The sequence below is a fragment of the Aotus nancymaae genome, unplaced genomic scaffold (assembly GCF_030222135.1).
Source record: "Aotus nancymaae isolate 86718 unplaced genomic scaffold, 86718_ANA_hifiasm-v0.15.2.pri h1tg000040l, whole genome shotgun sequence".
Taxonomy (NCBI): domain Eukaryota; kingdom Metazoa; phylum Chordata; class Mammalia; order Primates; family Aotidae; genus Aotus; species Aotus nancymaae.
In genome coordinates, this window is record NW_026988454.1 from 49094231 (window position 1) to 49111372 (window position 17142).

The following is a 17142-nucleotide window of genomic DNA, read 5'->3' on the forward strand; positions in this document are numbered from 1 at the left end:
GTTCTCATTGTTCAACACCCGCCTATGAGTGAGAACATGCGGTGTTTGTTTTTCTGTTTCTGAGTCAGTTTGCTGAGAATGATGGTGTCCAGATTCATCCATGTCCCTACAAAGGACACAAACTCATTGTTTTTTACGGCTGCATAGTATTCCATGGTGTACATGTGCCACATTTTCCTTGTCCAGTCTATCATCAATGGGCATTTGGGTTGGTTCCAGGTCTTTGCTATTGTAAACAGTGCTGCAGTGAACATACATGTGCATGTGTCTTTATGACAGAACGATTTATAATACTTTGGATATATACCCAGTAATGGGATTGCTGGGTCAAATGGAATTTCTATGTCTAGATCCTTGAGGAATCGCCACACTGTCTTCCACAATGGTTGTTTTACATTCCCACCAACAGTGTAAAAGTGTTCCTATTTCTTCACATCCTCTCCAGCATCTGTTGTCTCCAGATTTTTTAATGATCACCATTCTAACTGGCATGAGATGGTATCTAAATGTGGTTTTGGTTTCCATTTCTCTAATGACCAGTGATGATGAGCATTTTTTCATATGTTTGTTGACCTCATACATATCTTCTTTTGAAAAGTGTCTGTTCATGTCCTTCTCCCACTTTTCAATGAGTTTGTTTTTTTTCTTGTAAATCTGTGTTAGTTCTTTGTAGATTCTGGATATTATCCCTTTGTCAGATGGGTAATTACAAAAATATTTTCCCATTCTGTTGGTTGCCGGTTCGCTCTCATGATTGTATCTTTTGCTGTACAGAAGCGCCAGAGTTTAATTGGATCCCATTTGTCTATTTGGCTTTTGTTGGCAATGCTTTTGGTGTTTTAGTCATGAAGTCTTTGCCTACGCCTGTGTCCTGAATGGTTTTGCCTAGGTTTTGTTCTAGGGTTTTTATGGTGTTAGACCTTATGTTTAAGTCTTTAACCTATCTGTAGTTAATTTTAGTGTAAGGTGTCAGAAAGGGGTCCAGTTTCTGCTTTCTGCACATGGCTAGCCAGTTTTCCGAACACCATTTATTAAACAGGAAATCGTATCCCATTGCTTGTTTTTGTCAGGTTTGTCAAAGATCACATGGTTGTAGATGTGTGGCATTGCCTCTGAGGCCTCTGTTCTGTTCCACTGGTCTATATCTCTGTTTTAGCACCAGTACCATGCTGTTTTGATTACTGTAGCCTTGTAGTATAGTTTGAAGTCATGTAGCATAATGCCTCCAGCTTTGTTCTTTTTGCTTAGAATTGTCTTGGCTATTTGGGCTCTTTTGGTTCCATATGAAGTTTAAGGTGACTTTTTCCAGTGCTGTGAAGAGGGCCATAGGTAGCTTGATGGGGATAGCATTGAATCTATAAATTACTTTGGGCAGTATGGCCATTTTCACAATATTGATTCTTCCTAACCATGAGCATGGAATGTTTCTCCATCTGTTTGTGTCCTCTCTTATTTCCTTGAGCAGAGGTTCGCAGTTCTCCTTGAAGAGGTCCTTTACATCCTTTGTTAGTTGTATTCCTAGGTATTTTGTTCTCTTTGTAGCAATTGTGAATGGCAGTTCATTCTTGATTTGGTTTTCTTTTAGTCTGTTATTGGTGTATAGGAATGCTTGTGACTTCTGCACATTGATTTTGTATCTTGAGACTTTGCTGAAGTTGCTTATCAGTTTAAGGAGATTTTGGGTTGAGATGATGGAGTCTTCTAAATATACAATCATGTCATCTGCAAATAGAGACAATTTATTTGACTTTCTCCTTCCTAATTTAATACCCTCTTATTTCTTTTCCTTGCCTAATTGCTCTGGCTAGAACTTCCAAATCTCTCAGCAATTGCTTGTTCATAAAGGATTTTATTTCTCCTTCACTTAAGAAGCTTAGTTTGGCTGGATATGAAATTCTAGGTTAAAAGTTGTTTTCTTTATGGATGTTGAATATGGGCCCCCACTCTCTTCTAGCTTGTAGGGTTTCTGCTGAGAGATCCGCTGTAAGTCTGATGGGCTTCCCTTAGTGGGTATCTTGACCTTTCTCTGTGGCTGCTGTTAGCATTTTTTCCTTCATTTCAACACCAGTGAATCTGAGGATTATGTTCCTTGGGCTTGCTCTTGTTGAGGAATATCTTTGTGGTGTTCTCTGTATTTCCTGGACTTCAGTACTGGCTACCTTGCTAGGTTGGGGAAGTTCTCCTGGATAATATCCTGAAGAGTGTTTTCCACCTTGGATTCATTCTCTCTGTCACATTCAGGTACACCTGTCAAATGTAGATTAGTTCTTTTCACATAATCCTATATTTCTTGGAGGCTTTGTTCATTTATTTTACCTCTTTTTTCTCTAATCTTACCTTCTTGTTTTATTTCACTGAGCTGATCTTCGACTTCTGATATCCTTTCTTCTGCTTGGTCAATTTGGCTATTGAAACTTGTGTATGCTTCACGAAGTTCTTGTGTTGTTTTTCAGCTCCATCAATGCAATTATATCCTTCTCTAAACTGTTTATTCTCGTTAGCATTTCGTCAAACCTGTTTTCAAGGTTCTTAAGTTTCTTTGCATTGGGTTAGAACATGTTCTCTTAATTCAGAGAAGTTTGTTATTATCTACCTTCCAAAGCCTGTTTCTGTCAGTTCTTCAAACTCATTCTCCATCCAGCTTTGTTCCTTTGCTGGTGATGAGTTGTGATCCTTCAGAGGAGGAGAGGCATTCTTGTTTTTGATGTTTTCATGCTTTTTGTGCTGTTTTTCTCCCATCTTTGTGGATTTACCTACCTGTGGTCTTTGTAGTTGGTGACTTTTGGATGGGGTCTCTGAGTGGATGTCCTTTTTGTTGATGATGAAATTATTTCTTTCTGTTTTTTAGTTTTCCTTCTAATAGTCAGGCCCCTCTGCTGTATGACTGCTGGAGGTCCACTCCAGACCCTCCTTGCCTGGGGATCATCTGCAGCCGCTGCAGAACCATAAGGGTTGCTGCATTTTTTCTTCTGTTATCTTCCAGAAGGATATCCGCCAGATGTCAGCCTGAACTCTCCTTTATGAGGTGTCTCTTTGGTTATATGGAGGTCAGGGAGTTGCTTGAGGAGACAGTCTGTCCCTTATAGGAGCTCAGCTGCTGAGCTGTGAGCTCCATTGTTCTGTTCAGAGCTGCTGGGCAGGTACGTTTAAGTCTGCTGAGTGGAACTCATAACTGCCTTTTTTTCCCAGGTGCTCTGTCCTGGGAAGGTGGGACTTTATTTGTAAGTTTCTTACACGCTGTTGCCTTTTTTCAGAGCTGCCCTGCCTAGCAAGGAGGTAGCCTAGTCACAGTCTGCCAGCAGAGGTGTTGCTGAGCTGCCGTGGGTTCTGCCCAGCTGCTGTGTGAAGTTCCTTACGGTTTTGTTTATGGAGGTATAGTTAGAACTGCCTCAGTAATGGCAGTCTGCCTCAGTAGTGGCGGACTGCCTCAGTAATACCGGATGCCCTTCCCTGAACAGAGCTATACTGTCCCTGGTCCAGCGCTTGCTGCAAAACTCTCAATCCAGAGCATTTCAGATTGCTGGTCTTTGTGGGGGTGGGGCCCGCCGAACCAGTTCACCTGTCTCCCTGTTTCAGCCCCCTTTTTTTCAGTTGAATAGGCGGCTCTGTCGCCCAGGTTTTCCAGGTGCCAGTTGAAAGGGCTGCCCATATTTGTGTGAGTTTTTGTGTGGAGACCCACTGCACCATCTGCCGTGCTGGTAACTCCTGGTGCTTTTCAGCCCAGGAATCTCCTGGTCTGTGGGCAGTGAAAATTTGTTTGGAAATGCGGTGTTCATTTACCCTCTGCATTGTTCTCGCTGGGAACTGCACTCCAGAGCTGTTCCTATTCGGCCATCTTCAAGATGGAGATCATGGTCTCCAACTGCAGGGCGGGAGCCCCAGGGCAGGGGGGCTGGTGGCAGTTCGCACGGGGCCGTCAGGTGACTCCTGCAGTCAGAAGGCAGTTGGTGCAGTAGTTTCAGATGCCCAGGCTCAGCTTGGCTCACTGGAGAGCGAGTCAGCGTGAATGGGAGCAAAGGATCAGGGCTGTAACTGGCGCGTGTGAGTAAGCAAATATTACCTTTTCATTGATAAATCATATTTGAGTTGCTAGTGGACTTCACTATAACCTGAAACTTAGAAATCTTAGAATGAAATAAAGTTGTAAGGCTGGTCTGGAGCTCCTGACCTTAGGTGAATCACCCGCCCCAGCTTCTCAAAGTGCTGGGATTACAGGCGGTGAGCCACTGTGCCTGGCAAGTATAAATCTTAGAATGAAATAAGGTAAATCTTAATTTAGTTACTAGTAGACTTCACTATAACCTGAAACTGTTGGTGAATTCAACAGTGTCTAAGATTAAAGTGTTGGTTTTGTTATATCTTTTAATGACTTAAAACTACTGAAGATTCATAATTGTTTTCTAGCTTAAAACTAGAGATCGATACATCAGTAGCCTGAAAAAGAAGTGCCAGAAGGAATCTGAACAAAACAAAGAAAAGCAGAGAAGAATTGAGACCTTGGAAAAGTATCTGGCTGATCTTCCAACTCTAGATGATGTACAGAGTCAAAGTCTACAGGTAACATGAAGTTAAATGCTTATTTGTAAATGACATGAAAACGTTATTTTTAACTTTACTCTTTTTTGGCTAATTGGCTTGGCACAGTGGCTCATGCCTATAATCCCAGCTCTTTGGGAGGCTGAGGCAGGTGGATCATGGGGTCAGGAGTTCGAGACCAACCTGACCAACATGGTGAAACCCTGTCTCTACTAAAAATACAAAAAATAGTTGGGTGTGGTGGCATTGCCTGTAATCCCCGCCACTCAGGAGGCTGAGGCAGGAGAATCACTTGAACCTGAGTGGCGGAGGTTGTAGTGAGCCAAGATTGCGCCACTGTGCTCTGCTCCAGCCTGGGCAACAGAATGAGACACTCTCTCTCAAAAAAAAAAAAAAAAGAAATTTGGCTAATTATAAATTAAATCTATGTGTTTAGTTGCTGTTTTGGGGACTTAATCAGAAACTTTGTTTATCTAAGCATGCATAGTAGATCTTTCTCGTCAGTTACTAAGTGATTACTTTTCTAATGGTCTTGTGTTATAACTCTTATTTAACTACTGTAGAAGTTAGTTTCTGAACCAGTCTTGCCAGCTACTACCCCATACACACATGCACACACCCCTAGTTCTGTCTTTTTCCAACAGTCTCTAGGATTCACCAAGGCTCAAAAAGACCTTTTGTTGACTATGTTTCTAGATATTTATTTTCTTTATTCTTCTTAACCTTTATATACATATTTTTTCTTATGCCTTGACCTGTGACCTCAATTCACTCTCCTGACTTCCTTTTTTTTTTTTCTTCTTAATAATACCTCAGAGTCTTTCTCCTAACTCAGGTGAGCCCTACTCTCTTGAAACCTTGTTTATAAATCCACTATATCTACTCTTCAGTCTCTTCTCAAAGTTTTTCTAAGCCATGGATTTTCAACCTTGGCACTATTGACACTTCGAGGCAGAAAATTTTCTGTTACAAGAGTCTGCCTTGAGCATTGAAGGGTGTACTTCTGCATCCACATATGTGGCCTCTACCCACTAAGTGCCAACAGCCCTGTTCCTTCTCCTTTCCCCAAACCCAAAATGTCAACAGATATTTCCAAATGTCCTTTAGGAGTAAAATTACCTCCAGTTGAGAATCACTAGTTTAATCTATGGAGTGTCACTCTGCATACTTTAAGACCTATGTAGCATTCTCTGTTTATCTTACATTAATTTATAAGTTGTAAAACTAAGAGAGATTAAAGTCAGGAAGGAACTTAAGGACTGCAGGAGGTTGCATGAGCAGGAACAGAGGGCAATGGAAAACATGTAAGAAAATACCTTACATCCATTAGGGTGGCAATTAAGGGTCTTAAACAGATGTTTGTACACCCATGTTTATAACATGATTATTTACAATAGCCAAAAGGTGGAAGTAGCCCAAGTGTCCATGACCAAATAAATGGATAAACTAAAGAATAGTGTATACATATAGTGGAATACTATTAGCCTCAACAAGGAAGGAAATTCTGACACATGCTATCATATGGATTAACCTGGAGAACATTTTGCGAAGTGAAATAAACTAGTCACAAAATGACAAATACTGTATGATTCTACTTAATGAGCTACTTAAGAATTCAGTCACAGAGACAGAAAGTAGAAAGTTGGTTACCAGGGAATAGGGGGAGGGATAGATGGGGAGTTGTTTAATGGATATAGAATTTCAATTTATGTGAGATGAAGAGTTTTGGAGATTAGATATACAGCAGTGTCAATGTACTTAAACAAAACTGAACTGTACACTTTATCACAATTAAAAATAAAAATATTTAAAATGAGAATATTAACCTTTCTCTGTCTTCCACAAATTTCTAACCCCATTCTCTTCCTCGTAGTTCCATTCTTCTAGGTACCTTTCACACAGAGGAGATGGAGTGTTAAACACTCTAGATAAAATAGTGTTTTTTTTTTTTTTTTTTTTTTTAGCTACAAGTCTGTTAATCCTTGCCAACACAGTAACAATTTCTTTTTTTTTTTTTTTTTGAGACGGAGTTTCGCTCTTGTTACCCAGGCTGGAGTGCAATGGCGCGATCTCGGCTCACCGCAACCTCCGCCTCCTGGGTTCAGGCAATTCTCCTGCCTCAGCCTCCTGAGTAGCTGGGATTACAGGCACATGCCACCGTGCCCAGCTAATTTTTTGTATTTTTAGTAGAGACAGGGTTTCACCATGTTGACCAGGATGGTCTCGATCTCTTGACCTCGTGATCCACCTGCCTCGTCCTCCCAAAGTAACAATTTCTAATAGAAGCATATTTAATATTTCATGTATAACCTTAAAAAATTTCTCCTTAGCTACAGATTCTAGAAGAAAAAAATAAGAATTTACAAGAGGCTTTGATAGATACAGAAAAAAAACTTGAAGAAATCAAAAAACAGTGTCAAGATAAAGAGGCACAGTTAATATGCCAGAAAAAGAAAGAAAAGGAGTTAGTAACTACCGTTCAGAGGTAAGAAAATTTTCTGAATCCTTTTACATTATTTTATTCATATTTTTCATAAAGCATTTTACTTAAACTGAATTAATTTATAATTTGTATTTTATTCTCCTTATGTTAAAGATGCACTACAGGATGCTCATCACTTATCCAAACTGCTTGTGACCAGGAATGTTTTAGATTTCAGATTTTTTTGGATTTTGCAATATTTGCAAAGTACTTACCCACTGAGCGTCTCTAATCTGACAGTCCAAAATCTGAAATACTCCAATGAGCATCTCCTTTGAGCATGAAGGAGATTCTCAAAAAATTTTGCTCAAAAAATTTTGGATTTGACACATTTCAGATTTCACGTTTTTGGATTAGGGATGCTCTACGTGTATTAAGAACCAGAAGCATAATTTCTTTGAAACAGGTTGTCTCAGTTGTAATTTAACATTTTGAAGCAATCCATTGGTGTCTTGCCAAAAGTTTCAGTGAAAATAGTAAAAATAAAAACTCATACAAAACAAATAAAGGCTGAAAATATTAATACAAACCTTTTATCTAATGGCTTATTTTAAAAAGAAAGTAAAAATTCTAAGTAACAAGGGGCCAGCAAAATACCCAAACTGTACTCCTTAGTGGAATGTATCAAATTGAAATAATTGGCTCCTATTTCACTTTACTTCAAGTAAAAGATATGGCAGTTTTGCCATATATATTCAGAATTACTTACTTATCTTCCCTCATGGGAGTCAATTAATACAGTTATAATTACAATTAATATCATTTGCAAATTCAATTTGTGTTTATTAAACCTGGAAATTAATATTGGATCCCTGAAAAACCTAAGGAAGTATTTTATATATATACACATGGATTTTTTGTTTTGCAAAACTTAAATCTTAATATTACCAGCTATAAATAGATAAAACTATCCTGAATAATAAAACAACAAAGCAACAGAAATGAAATGCAAGAAATACAATCTTCATGCTTATATCAATTATATAATTCCATTTATTCTTTTTTTTTTTTTTTTGAGATGGAGTTTTGCTCTTGTTACCCAGGCTGGAGTGCAATGGCGCGATCTCGGCTCACTGCAACCTCCGCCTCCTGGGTTCAGACAATTCTCCTGCCTCAGCCTCCTGGGTAGCTGGGATTACAGGCATGCGCCACCGTGCCCAGCTAATTTTTTGTATTTTTAGTAGAGACGGGGTTTCACCATGTTGACCAGGATGGTCTCGATCTCTTGACCTCGTGATCCACCCGCCTAGGCCTCCCAAAGTGCTGGAATCACAGGCGTGAGCCACCGCGCCCAGCCCAGTTCCATTTATTCTTAGCTTTTAAATAAAAATTCATCTGATTCCATGTTAATTTCTTGCTAATATTGCTTTACTACTACTTTCAGTCTTAAATATGCGTTGTCCTACTTTTCTCTTTGGGTTTCAATGCAAAAAATTTCTGATTTCTGGGACAATTCAGTTTTCTGTGTTCCACATCTCAGCTCCAAAAAAAATCATACACCTTTAATTCTACTTCTTTGTTTGCTGTTTTCTGTTTCTTGTTCTTAAATTTTCCTTTTTACAACTTTACATCTTATGCCCTGTTTTTTAGTGTCAAAACAGCTTCCTGATCTTCACTAATTCAACCATATAGCTTTTTCTTTCATCTTTATTGATATAATGAAAAGTCACTATATCTGTTCTGTCATATAGAGCATTATTATAAATTTAAGCTGTGTTGCTTTAAGAACAGAATTAGCAACACCTAAAAATAATTTAAATGTTGCATTGTTCCATTGTGTGCTTATAAATATTAATATGATTGTATGCTTTCTTTTTTATTTAGAATTTATCTTTTATTAGGTTTTGTGGAAACACTGAGCCTCGTATTCTTGTTTTAGAAAGATTTAGTACAGTGCATCTCAGAAAACATTTTCAACTTTTAAATTTCATCTTGATACTATCAGAGATGATACCATCTCAGAACATTTATCTTGATTTCAAATAGATATAAAAGATCAAAGAGGTGAGGATGATATCACAGTTTCCTCAGCTCTATAGTATTTATTGAGTTCCAAAAGAACTTCAGATGTATATGTGACTATGAATATTTCTAAGCTTCCTGTTCTGTGAATACTTAAGAACTTTTGCAATATATAAATTAAATAAGGAAAACTTCCTATTAGAAATGAAAATTTAAAAATGTGGGTGAGTTCCTTAGTAATGTGGTAGTAGGTACCATTTTTATTTAAGAGATACTTTACTTCTTGAATTGAACATGTTATATAACCTAAAACTGTATACATGAAAGAAAATGTATTGGGTATTTTGCCATGAAGAGAGTTCCTTTCTTCATAGCTGGCTCATTTTATTTTTTTATGTGAAAGACTTTAATATTTTTAATGCATTTCGTTTCTCATGAAATGTCTGGAAGTAGTGTCTTGACACTCAATTGGTAAAACAAAGCAAAAAACAAAAAAACTCATTCTGAAATAGAAATAATTTGTTTTGTACTTTAGACTGAAAAAGGTAAATACTTTTATGACAATGTATTACACAACAGTACACTACATTGATAATATATATAAATGTATTTGGTGCCATTATTTATAAACATATCTGAGGTGCTTATTGTACCATCTAGGACTGTCAGTTCTCTTTTCAGAATCTAGATAGGGCATTTCTTTTTTTTGAAAGACGAAGCATAGATTAGCCATAATTCTTGAAAAAAAATAAAAATAATGAAAATACTTTTATTTTTTTTCAAAACCTAACTAATAAGAAGTCTTCCGTTTAGTACTCTGTAATGCTTGAGTGTGATTACAAGCTAAAGTAGAGCTATTTTTGGTTTCTTGCTGCTATTAATTTGGTTTTGGTTTGGTAATTATTGTCTAATGATGTCTAATGACTTCTTTTAACCAAACATTACTGTTCTTCCTTTCTAGCACCTTCCCCCTTCGCTCATTTTGTCTTTTTATTTTGTATCTGCAGAGTCTTACTTTTGTTGTTCCCTCTTCTAAAATGCAACTGTGTTCCATGGATAGCATAAGAAAGTGTTCTGTCAAGTGATAAAGAATGAAGAAGAACTCATGAACACAGAGAAGGGAACAGACATTAGGGCCTACTTGAAGGTGGAGGGTGGGAGGAGGGAGAGGAACAGAAAAAACAACTTAGGTAGTATAGCCTTAGTACCTGTGTGACAAAACAATCTGTACAGCAGACCCCCATGATACGAGTTTATCTGTGTAACAAATCATCATGTGTACCCCTAAAACTAAAATAAAAGTTAAAGAAAAAAACAAAAACCAAAAAAATGGAAGAGAAATGAGAGAAATGTAATTCTGCTGGTTTAGGCAACAGCTATCCTTACAAGCAAACTTTTATTGAGCTTAGAATAAAGGACAAAAGATACGTATTCATATTCTTAGGTTCCCTGCAACAATCATCTTAATCAAGGAATTCTGCTTTTAGAGGAAAAGGAAAGAACACTCAGAGCTCAGACTGGGGTAATGAAGGACTTCATTGGGGCCTAAGGATGTCACATAATGAACAACTCTGGACTCTAGTCTCAAATTTGCCATTTCTGAAAAGATGATCAGCCTCTAGCTAATTATGGACCCTTCTTGTATAAAATATAAATAACACTTTTTCATATACTGTCTATGGGTCTTGATTATTGCTTGATTAAAAAGTATTATAGACCCTAAAAAGGGACATCACTTATGTTAAAATCATTACCAAAATCAGCAAAAAGAACTTGTTTTCTTTATAATTGTCTTTTGAAACAGTTTGCAACAAAAAGTAGAAAGATGCCTTGAAGATGGAATCCGCCTTCCCATGTTAGATGCAAAACAGCTTCAGAATGAAAACGATAATCTCAGACAACAAAATGAGACTGCTAGTAAGGTCAGTAGATACCTTTGATAATAAACATGAAATCTGCTATGTGGATGGTATATATAGATACATAATTTATAACTTCTTTATGTGATTTATATTTTAATATTTAATCAGTTGTATGATTTTTAGTTTGAATGTTTTTATTTGAAAGGAACATAGCAATTCAAACAAAATTAAATAACTGAAATAAAAGCCAAAGCAAAAGGATTTCTTTTCCATTCCTTAATTATTCAGTCTCAAAGTTATTAAAAATTGTATAAATTTGAGAAAAGTTTTATCAAGAACTCGAGGAAGCCTTTTGTAGTTCTATACGTGTGTGATCCATATCATAGGGGTACTTTTCAGTTTTTTAAAAAAGACCCTTTTAGAAAATAAATTTCTTTGCTATGTTTTCTTGAAATGTTGGTACTTTTAAGAAACAATGTAGAAATTACTTGAATCAGATATATTTATTTTCTTTGTTTTAGATAATAGACAGCCAACAAGATGAGATTGACAGAATGATTTTAGAAATTCAGGTAAGGAATATTTTGTGCTTATTTTAATTTAGCTATATTATATACTCTTAACTTTAAAACATGCATCTATTGTATGGAAAGATAATATTTATAGCACTGAGATAAAGTTGCAAATTCTTTAATATTAATCTTCCAGTTTTTACTGTTTGGTAAATTAATCCTTCAAAAAATTGTAAAGATTCATCAGTGAACAATTCACATCCCTGGCCATTCTAGTGGGGGGAATTGGAGAGAATGCAAAATCCATATAATGAATGCCAGATGCTATGAAAAAAATTGCTATTAAAAATATTATTTAAAAAAAATTAAGTAGGCTAGAGAGTGCTACATTTGATAGAGTGGTTATGAAGTTTTTCCTGAAGAGGTGATATTTGAACAGGGATCTGAATGAAGACATCCAGGGGAAAAGCATTCCAAGCAAAGGGAGCAACAAATGCCCTTAATGTACCTGATATATTCTAAGACCAGCACAAAGTCTGCTAGCCTGGAGTGCAGGAAATGTGAGGTAGTTATTCTAAGTGTGATGGAAAGCCAATGGACATCTTTTGCTGAAAAATGTTTAGCTTTATACCTCCTAATTTTACTGTTACTTTTAAAAATCAAAGTAAAAGTGGTAAATGATTTGCAATTACATACAGTCTTCTTTGTCTTGTGGCTGTATTATTTATCAACAAATATATGAGCCTGATGGATTGATTGACAGAGGTTATAATCTTACATAATTTTGTATTCCTACAGACATAACTTCAGTTGTTTCATAAGCCATTAGAACTTCTAGATAGTTAGATTTCTTCATCCATTGTTATGTGACTTATTCTGGGCCATAATTCAAGAATTTCTGTTTTACTTGGGCACATTTTCCAAGAAGTAAATCTAATACAGGTTATCTCAATCTAAATTAAGAGTAATCAACTCATGAAACTTGGCATTGAAACTTCAATGACTTGTAAGATTTTATTTATCACATACTATCAGATTGTAGGTGTTCAATATATACTTGCATTCGTTGAAATGTGCATTTTTCCCCCATTTGTGGAAGCATCTTACTGCAATTTACTCTTATATGTTAACCAAGTCTGTAGTCACATATAAATATGTCATGACAATATATAAATGAATATGTACAAGAATATATAATATAGGCCATACTGTTCTTGTTATTAAAATGTTTGAGCAAACACAATTCATTTATTTCTTCAAATTATGTATAGAACTGAAATAAAATTAATGAGATGAATTTATTACAAATATTTGGGCCTAGACACTATAACCACTAATTCTGTTGTCTTATCTTTTGAAACAATGGCTATCTTTTTTGGTTTTCTTTTCATTTTTGTTCTTAGCATCTCATTTGCCCATTCTAACCATCAGGGTCTACAGATCTAGAAACACAGAGATCTATAGATACAGGTAACAGAGACAGACAATAAATGCTGATAGCTGGCCAATATGACTATATTTATGAGGATGGTATTTGAATAGCAAATTAGAGCTGCAGATGAATATGACTCACATAATGAGAAAATTCTTTACTTGTTTTAAACTCATGTTATTTTTTGGTCCCTCATCATTTAAAAAGACAGAATTTTTGTTTGTGTTTGGTCATTTGTGATGACCTTTCTGTAAAAGGTATATGCTCTATAAAACTTGAAAATATTGCTTATTCTGAAAATAGGAACACTATTTCCCTGGCATTAGAAACACTGAAAATAATACTTTGGGTGGAAAAAATATTGTTGCTTTCTATTGTGGTTAATGGACATAATTTGTGGGTGTATTATCAAGCTGATATACCTAATAGAGCAATTCCCTTCACTTCCTCATTCTTTAAAGCTGCCTGATTTTTCCTCATCTGCTTACATAAAGAATGATCAGCTCGCACCTATGTAGATTATGATGTCCTTTCCATATGCTATAGCTCTGTTTTTGAATTTCTTCAAATATTTTCACCTAGCCAAGGTAACACAGAATACTATATAATTAAGGATAGCAGAGAGCCTCCCAATTATTAATATAAATTATGCCTTTTGACTATCACTATAGTATTAATCTTATGTAAATTCTCACTGTCACTATAGTTTGGATATTCTTTCTTCTTCCACAGTGCTTAGATGTTGATCCATTTTAGAGTGTTCAGTAGGCAAAGGTAACTTGGTACTATTAGAATTTCATGTGTTACTGCTTCATGTCTTTACAGACTATTGAGGAGACCAAATTTGTTTGAAGTTCATTTGTCTTGATTTGGTGCACTACATTTCCTTGGGAAAGAGCAAGTTTTTCTTACAGTTTAAAGTTACTCCCAAAAGAGAAAAATAAAATCTCAGACTATATACATTTTTGTCCAATTTATAGGAGATAAAAATAGGGCATTGTTTCATATTTAGATTCTGTGTTCAAAATGCAGCTATAGTTTAAATATTTTACGCCAGGAGTCAAATAAATACTTACCTGTTATAGGTCACTGGCATGTTTATTTATTCACAGCTTTCGAAGTTGGAGAGAAATCAGTCTTCTACTAGTTATACTGTATTTGTTATTGAATATACAAAAAATAATACTTCATGTAAAAGTATATGCTAATTTGGAAGTTGAGTGATATAAAAATACAGATTAATCTACTGTTTTGTTCAGCTCTCAAGGTGATACTGTTAACTGGCATGAATAACTTGTTTACTCGTTGACCTTTTAGAAATGCTGCCCTTCTTTTTATCCATAAAAGTAGTATAGCTAGCCTGGATGCTTCTCCTCTAGGTTTTTTCTTCTGTTAGTATACAGTATATAAAGACATTTTGCCGTAGAATGTTCCCTGTCAATTTCATGAACATATGGCTACAGTCAGAATGTGATTAAGTTCTTCATTGGGCATTACCTTCCTTCCTATTTATTTCTCAGAAGCACATTTCACGTCCATAAGCCTTTTTCAGTGAGCTGTTGTCATTATAATCTTTGGCAGAGGACATATAGGTTTGTAATGTTTGCTTGTTTTCTCTGACATTAAAATGTTTACTAATTGCAAGAACTTAGGCATTTAGATGGCCTTTCTGAATTGGCAGCTATCAATAGATAATCATAATACCACAAAAGACAGAATAATACATTAGAAGACATTAAGACTGTTTACTCAGGCATGGTTGGAACCACCAATCTCAAAACTGACAGTCTGTTCTATTTATAACACATCAAGATGTTCCCACAGCCTAAGAAAATTATATTCCAATTTTTAGTAAATCTCATAAATCCTTCATCTAGCAGAAATAGTGAGTAGAAATAGTGAGAAAATGGATCATAAGTCAATGGAATGTCTCATAGGTAGAACATAACTTCTTTAAATATCAGTTGCTTTAATGTCTTCCCATTATGCATGATGTTTATCTCCTATTTTTTTGTTATCCAAATTGTGTTATGTCTTGAAATAATGTTATTTTTCTAAAGTTTAATTTAAAAAACACTTACCTCTGTAAAATTGCGTATGATGAGTGAAAAACTAAAATTATTCTTATCAGAAGTTAATACTAAATTTTGAAAAACCTACCAGCCAAATAATGCCTTCTATGAAAAGTAGCTTAAAAAAAAACAACAAAACTTCACTGTAGTCTTTGTATTTGTAAAGAGAACAGTCTTTACTGTTCATGTAGATCTGTTGTATGCATATTATAGTTGCATAATTAAGATATGTCAGAAAAATGCATAAAAGGTGCATTTAACTTTTGAAAAATCAGTTATGTCAGGGTGGGGACTTGTACGAGTGAAGACAGCTCATTTGAATCATAAAAGAATGTTCTTGGGCCCGTTTGCCCTATGAGTAGTCACCAAATCTATATGGATATTCACGTTATTTGTAATACTTTTTAAGATATGTATTTCTGGGCCCTGTTGTGAACCTAATGAATCAGTGTCTCTGGGATGAAGTTCGAATTATGTATTATTAAGTTCCCCATGCAATCCCTAACTATATAGTCTGGCAGTAGAACTAGAGCATTTAGTAAGTATTACAATCCTCAGCATGCTTAGTGAGCCAAAGAGTGAGAACTAGATAGAAAGACTGAGGTTTAAATTTAAAAAACAAGTTTAGTTTCTGAGATTCTTAGGTGTCATCAAACACATTTAACATATTTTGGTAGATCTCACTTATAAACCAGAAAATACATTTTTTTCCAGAAGCTAAAAGACAAGGAACTCAAGCAGATTGGTTTTTTTCTTTATATTGTGCTAATTTTTAGTAACAGTTTTATTAAGATATAAGTCACTTACAATTCACCCACTTAAAGTGTGCAGTTCAGTACTTTTTAGTATATTCACAGATAAGTGGAACCAAGACCACAGTCAATTTTAGAATATTTCTATCTCAAATAGAAGCCTTATACCTTTTGTCACTTCCCTAAGCCCCCATCCACTTCTCCAGCCATAAGCAACCACTGGATCTACTTCCCATCTTTATACATATACCTATTTTAAACATTTCATACATATGTATATATGGTCTTTTGTGACTCTTGACCATATCCAACTGTTAAGCTCCACCAATTGTCATCCAGTCATTCTGTTGTTTTCAACAATGCCCTTCGGCATAAATTGCTTCACAAACTGATCCACTGTAGCTCTTTTGAAGTGATAATTCATTAGGTTAGTGTTTGAGATTTGTTCTGACCTCAGGAGTATTCTTCCCAGCTATCTCACTGTTTCTTTCTGTGAAAGTAGTTAGTCTGTGGATTTAGCCTACAGGGCCAATGGATCTAAAAGTATCATGACAACTGCCTTTCACCACAACCTCCAATTTTTTGAGTGCTCTAAGCCTTGACCTTCACACTGTTGCAAATGAAGTCAATTCCTATAGAGAGACATTGGAGTTTCTAGTTCTATGGCCTACTTTTCTTCAGGCAAAATCTCTTAAGCCAGGCTAATTGGTGTGGGACAATGGAAAGCTTCTTGAATGATACCTCCACTCTAATAGCTGAACACTCACTGGAGGGAGTTGGGGCAGTAGCTCTAGGTCTTTTTGACTTGCCTCTCCCCCATAGAAACAATGCCCCACAAGCTGGGGCAAGGATCAAGGGTTCTGAACTCAACATAAACTTCCATCCCATAAGGGGATATGGGTAGAAGAAGGGTGCCTCTACCTCTTGGTTGCACTTTCCTGAAACAGCCTTTGCTACAGGTAGCTATGAACAGGATGATAAATGTTGATGTCCTATCTTTACTTGGAAGAGAGCTCTCTAACTGGGGGCTGGAAGGAGAGGGTGCCCTGTGTTATTGGCTGTATCAGTCTTGAGTAGAATTTCCATCCCAATGAGATGTGAGAAGGCAGAGATGGAGTTGAGTTTTGTTTCAGTTTTTTCCCCTAGAATCCTTTCATGAAGCAGAGTTTTGTTTCAAATACCAGTCTCTTACTCCTCTTACTGAGTTTCAATAGATTTTCTTGAGTAAATGTTTCTTCATTTGCTATATGCTCTTAGGACCATTTCCAGAAATTTTCAAGTATAATATTCACCAATTTCATTGAGGGGTGGGTCTGTGGAGCTTCTCACACTGTCATACTAAAAGCAAATTTGTTCTTAAAGTTTTATCAAGTTACAAAATGGTAACTAACTTAAAAAAGGAATTTCAGCTGTGCATTGTCTTAGAGTCTTAGAAACATAAAACCAAAAAAAAGGGGCACCTTTTTAAATTTTTTCCCCACCAAAATAAATATCCTGCTATATGTTTCAGACCTCCTATTAATGGCAACTCT

At 35.9% G+C, this 17142-nt stretch overlaps 1 protein-coding gene across 6 annotated transcripts in view; it reads left to right on the forward strand.

Annotated features, from left to right (window-relative positions):
• CEP85L (centrosomal protein 85 like) overlaps positions 1 to 17142 on the forward strand; it is a 247224-nt gene that overhangs the window by 166129 nt on the left and 63953 nt on the right. For all 6 annotated transcript variants that reach the window (XR_010336626.1, XR_001107094.2, XR_010336627.1 and 3 more), the window contains exons 7-10: positions 4405 to 4557; positions 6867 to 7021; positions 10785 to 10902; positions 11364 to 11414. Coding sequence is in view for 2 of the 6 variants with exons in the window: in XM_012450082.2 (XP_012305505.2) it covers positions 4405 to 4557; positions 6867 to 7021; positions 10785 to 10902; positions 11364 to 11414 (477 nt within the window). In the remaining 4 variants the exon portion in view is untranslated. The remainder of the gene's footprint in view (positions 1 to 4404; positions 4558 to 6866; positions 7022 to 10784; positions 10903 to 11363; positions 11415 to 17142) is intronic.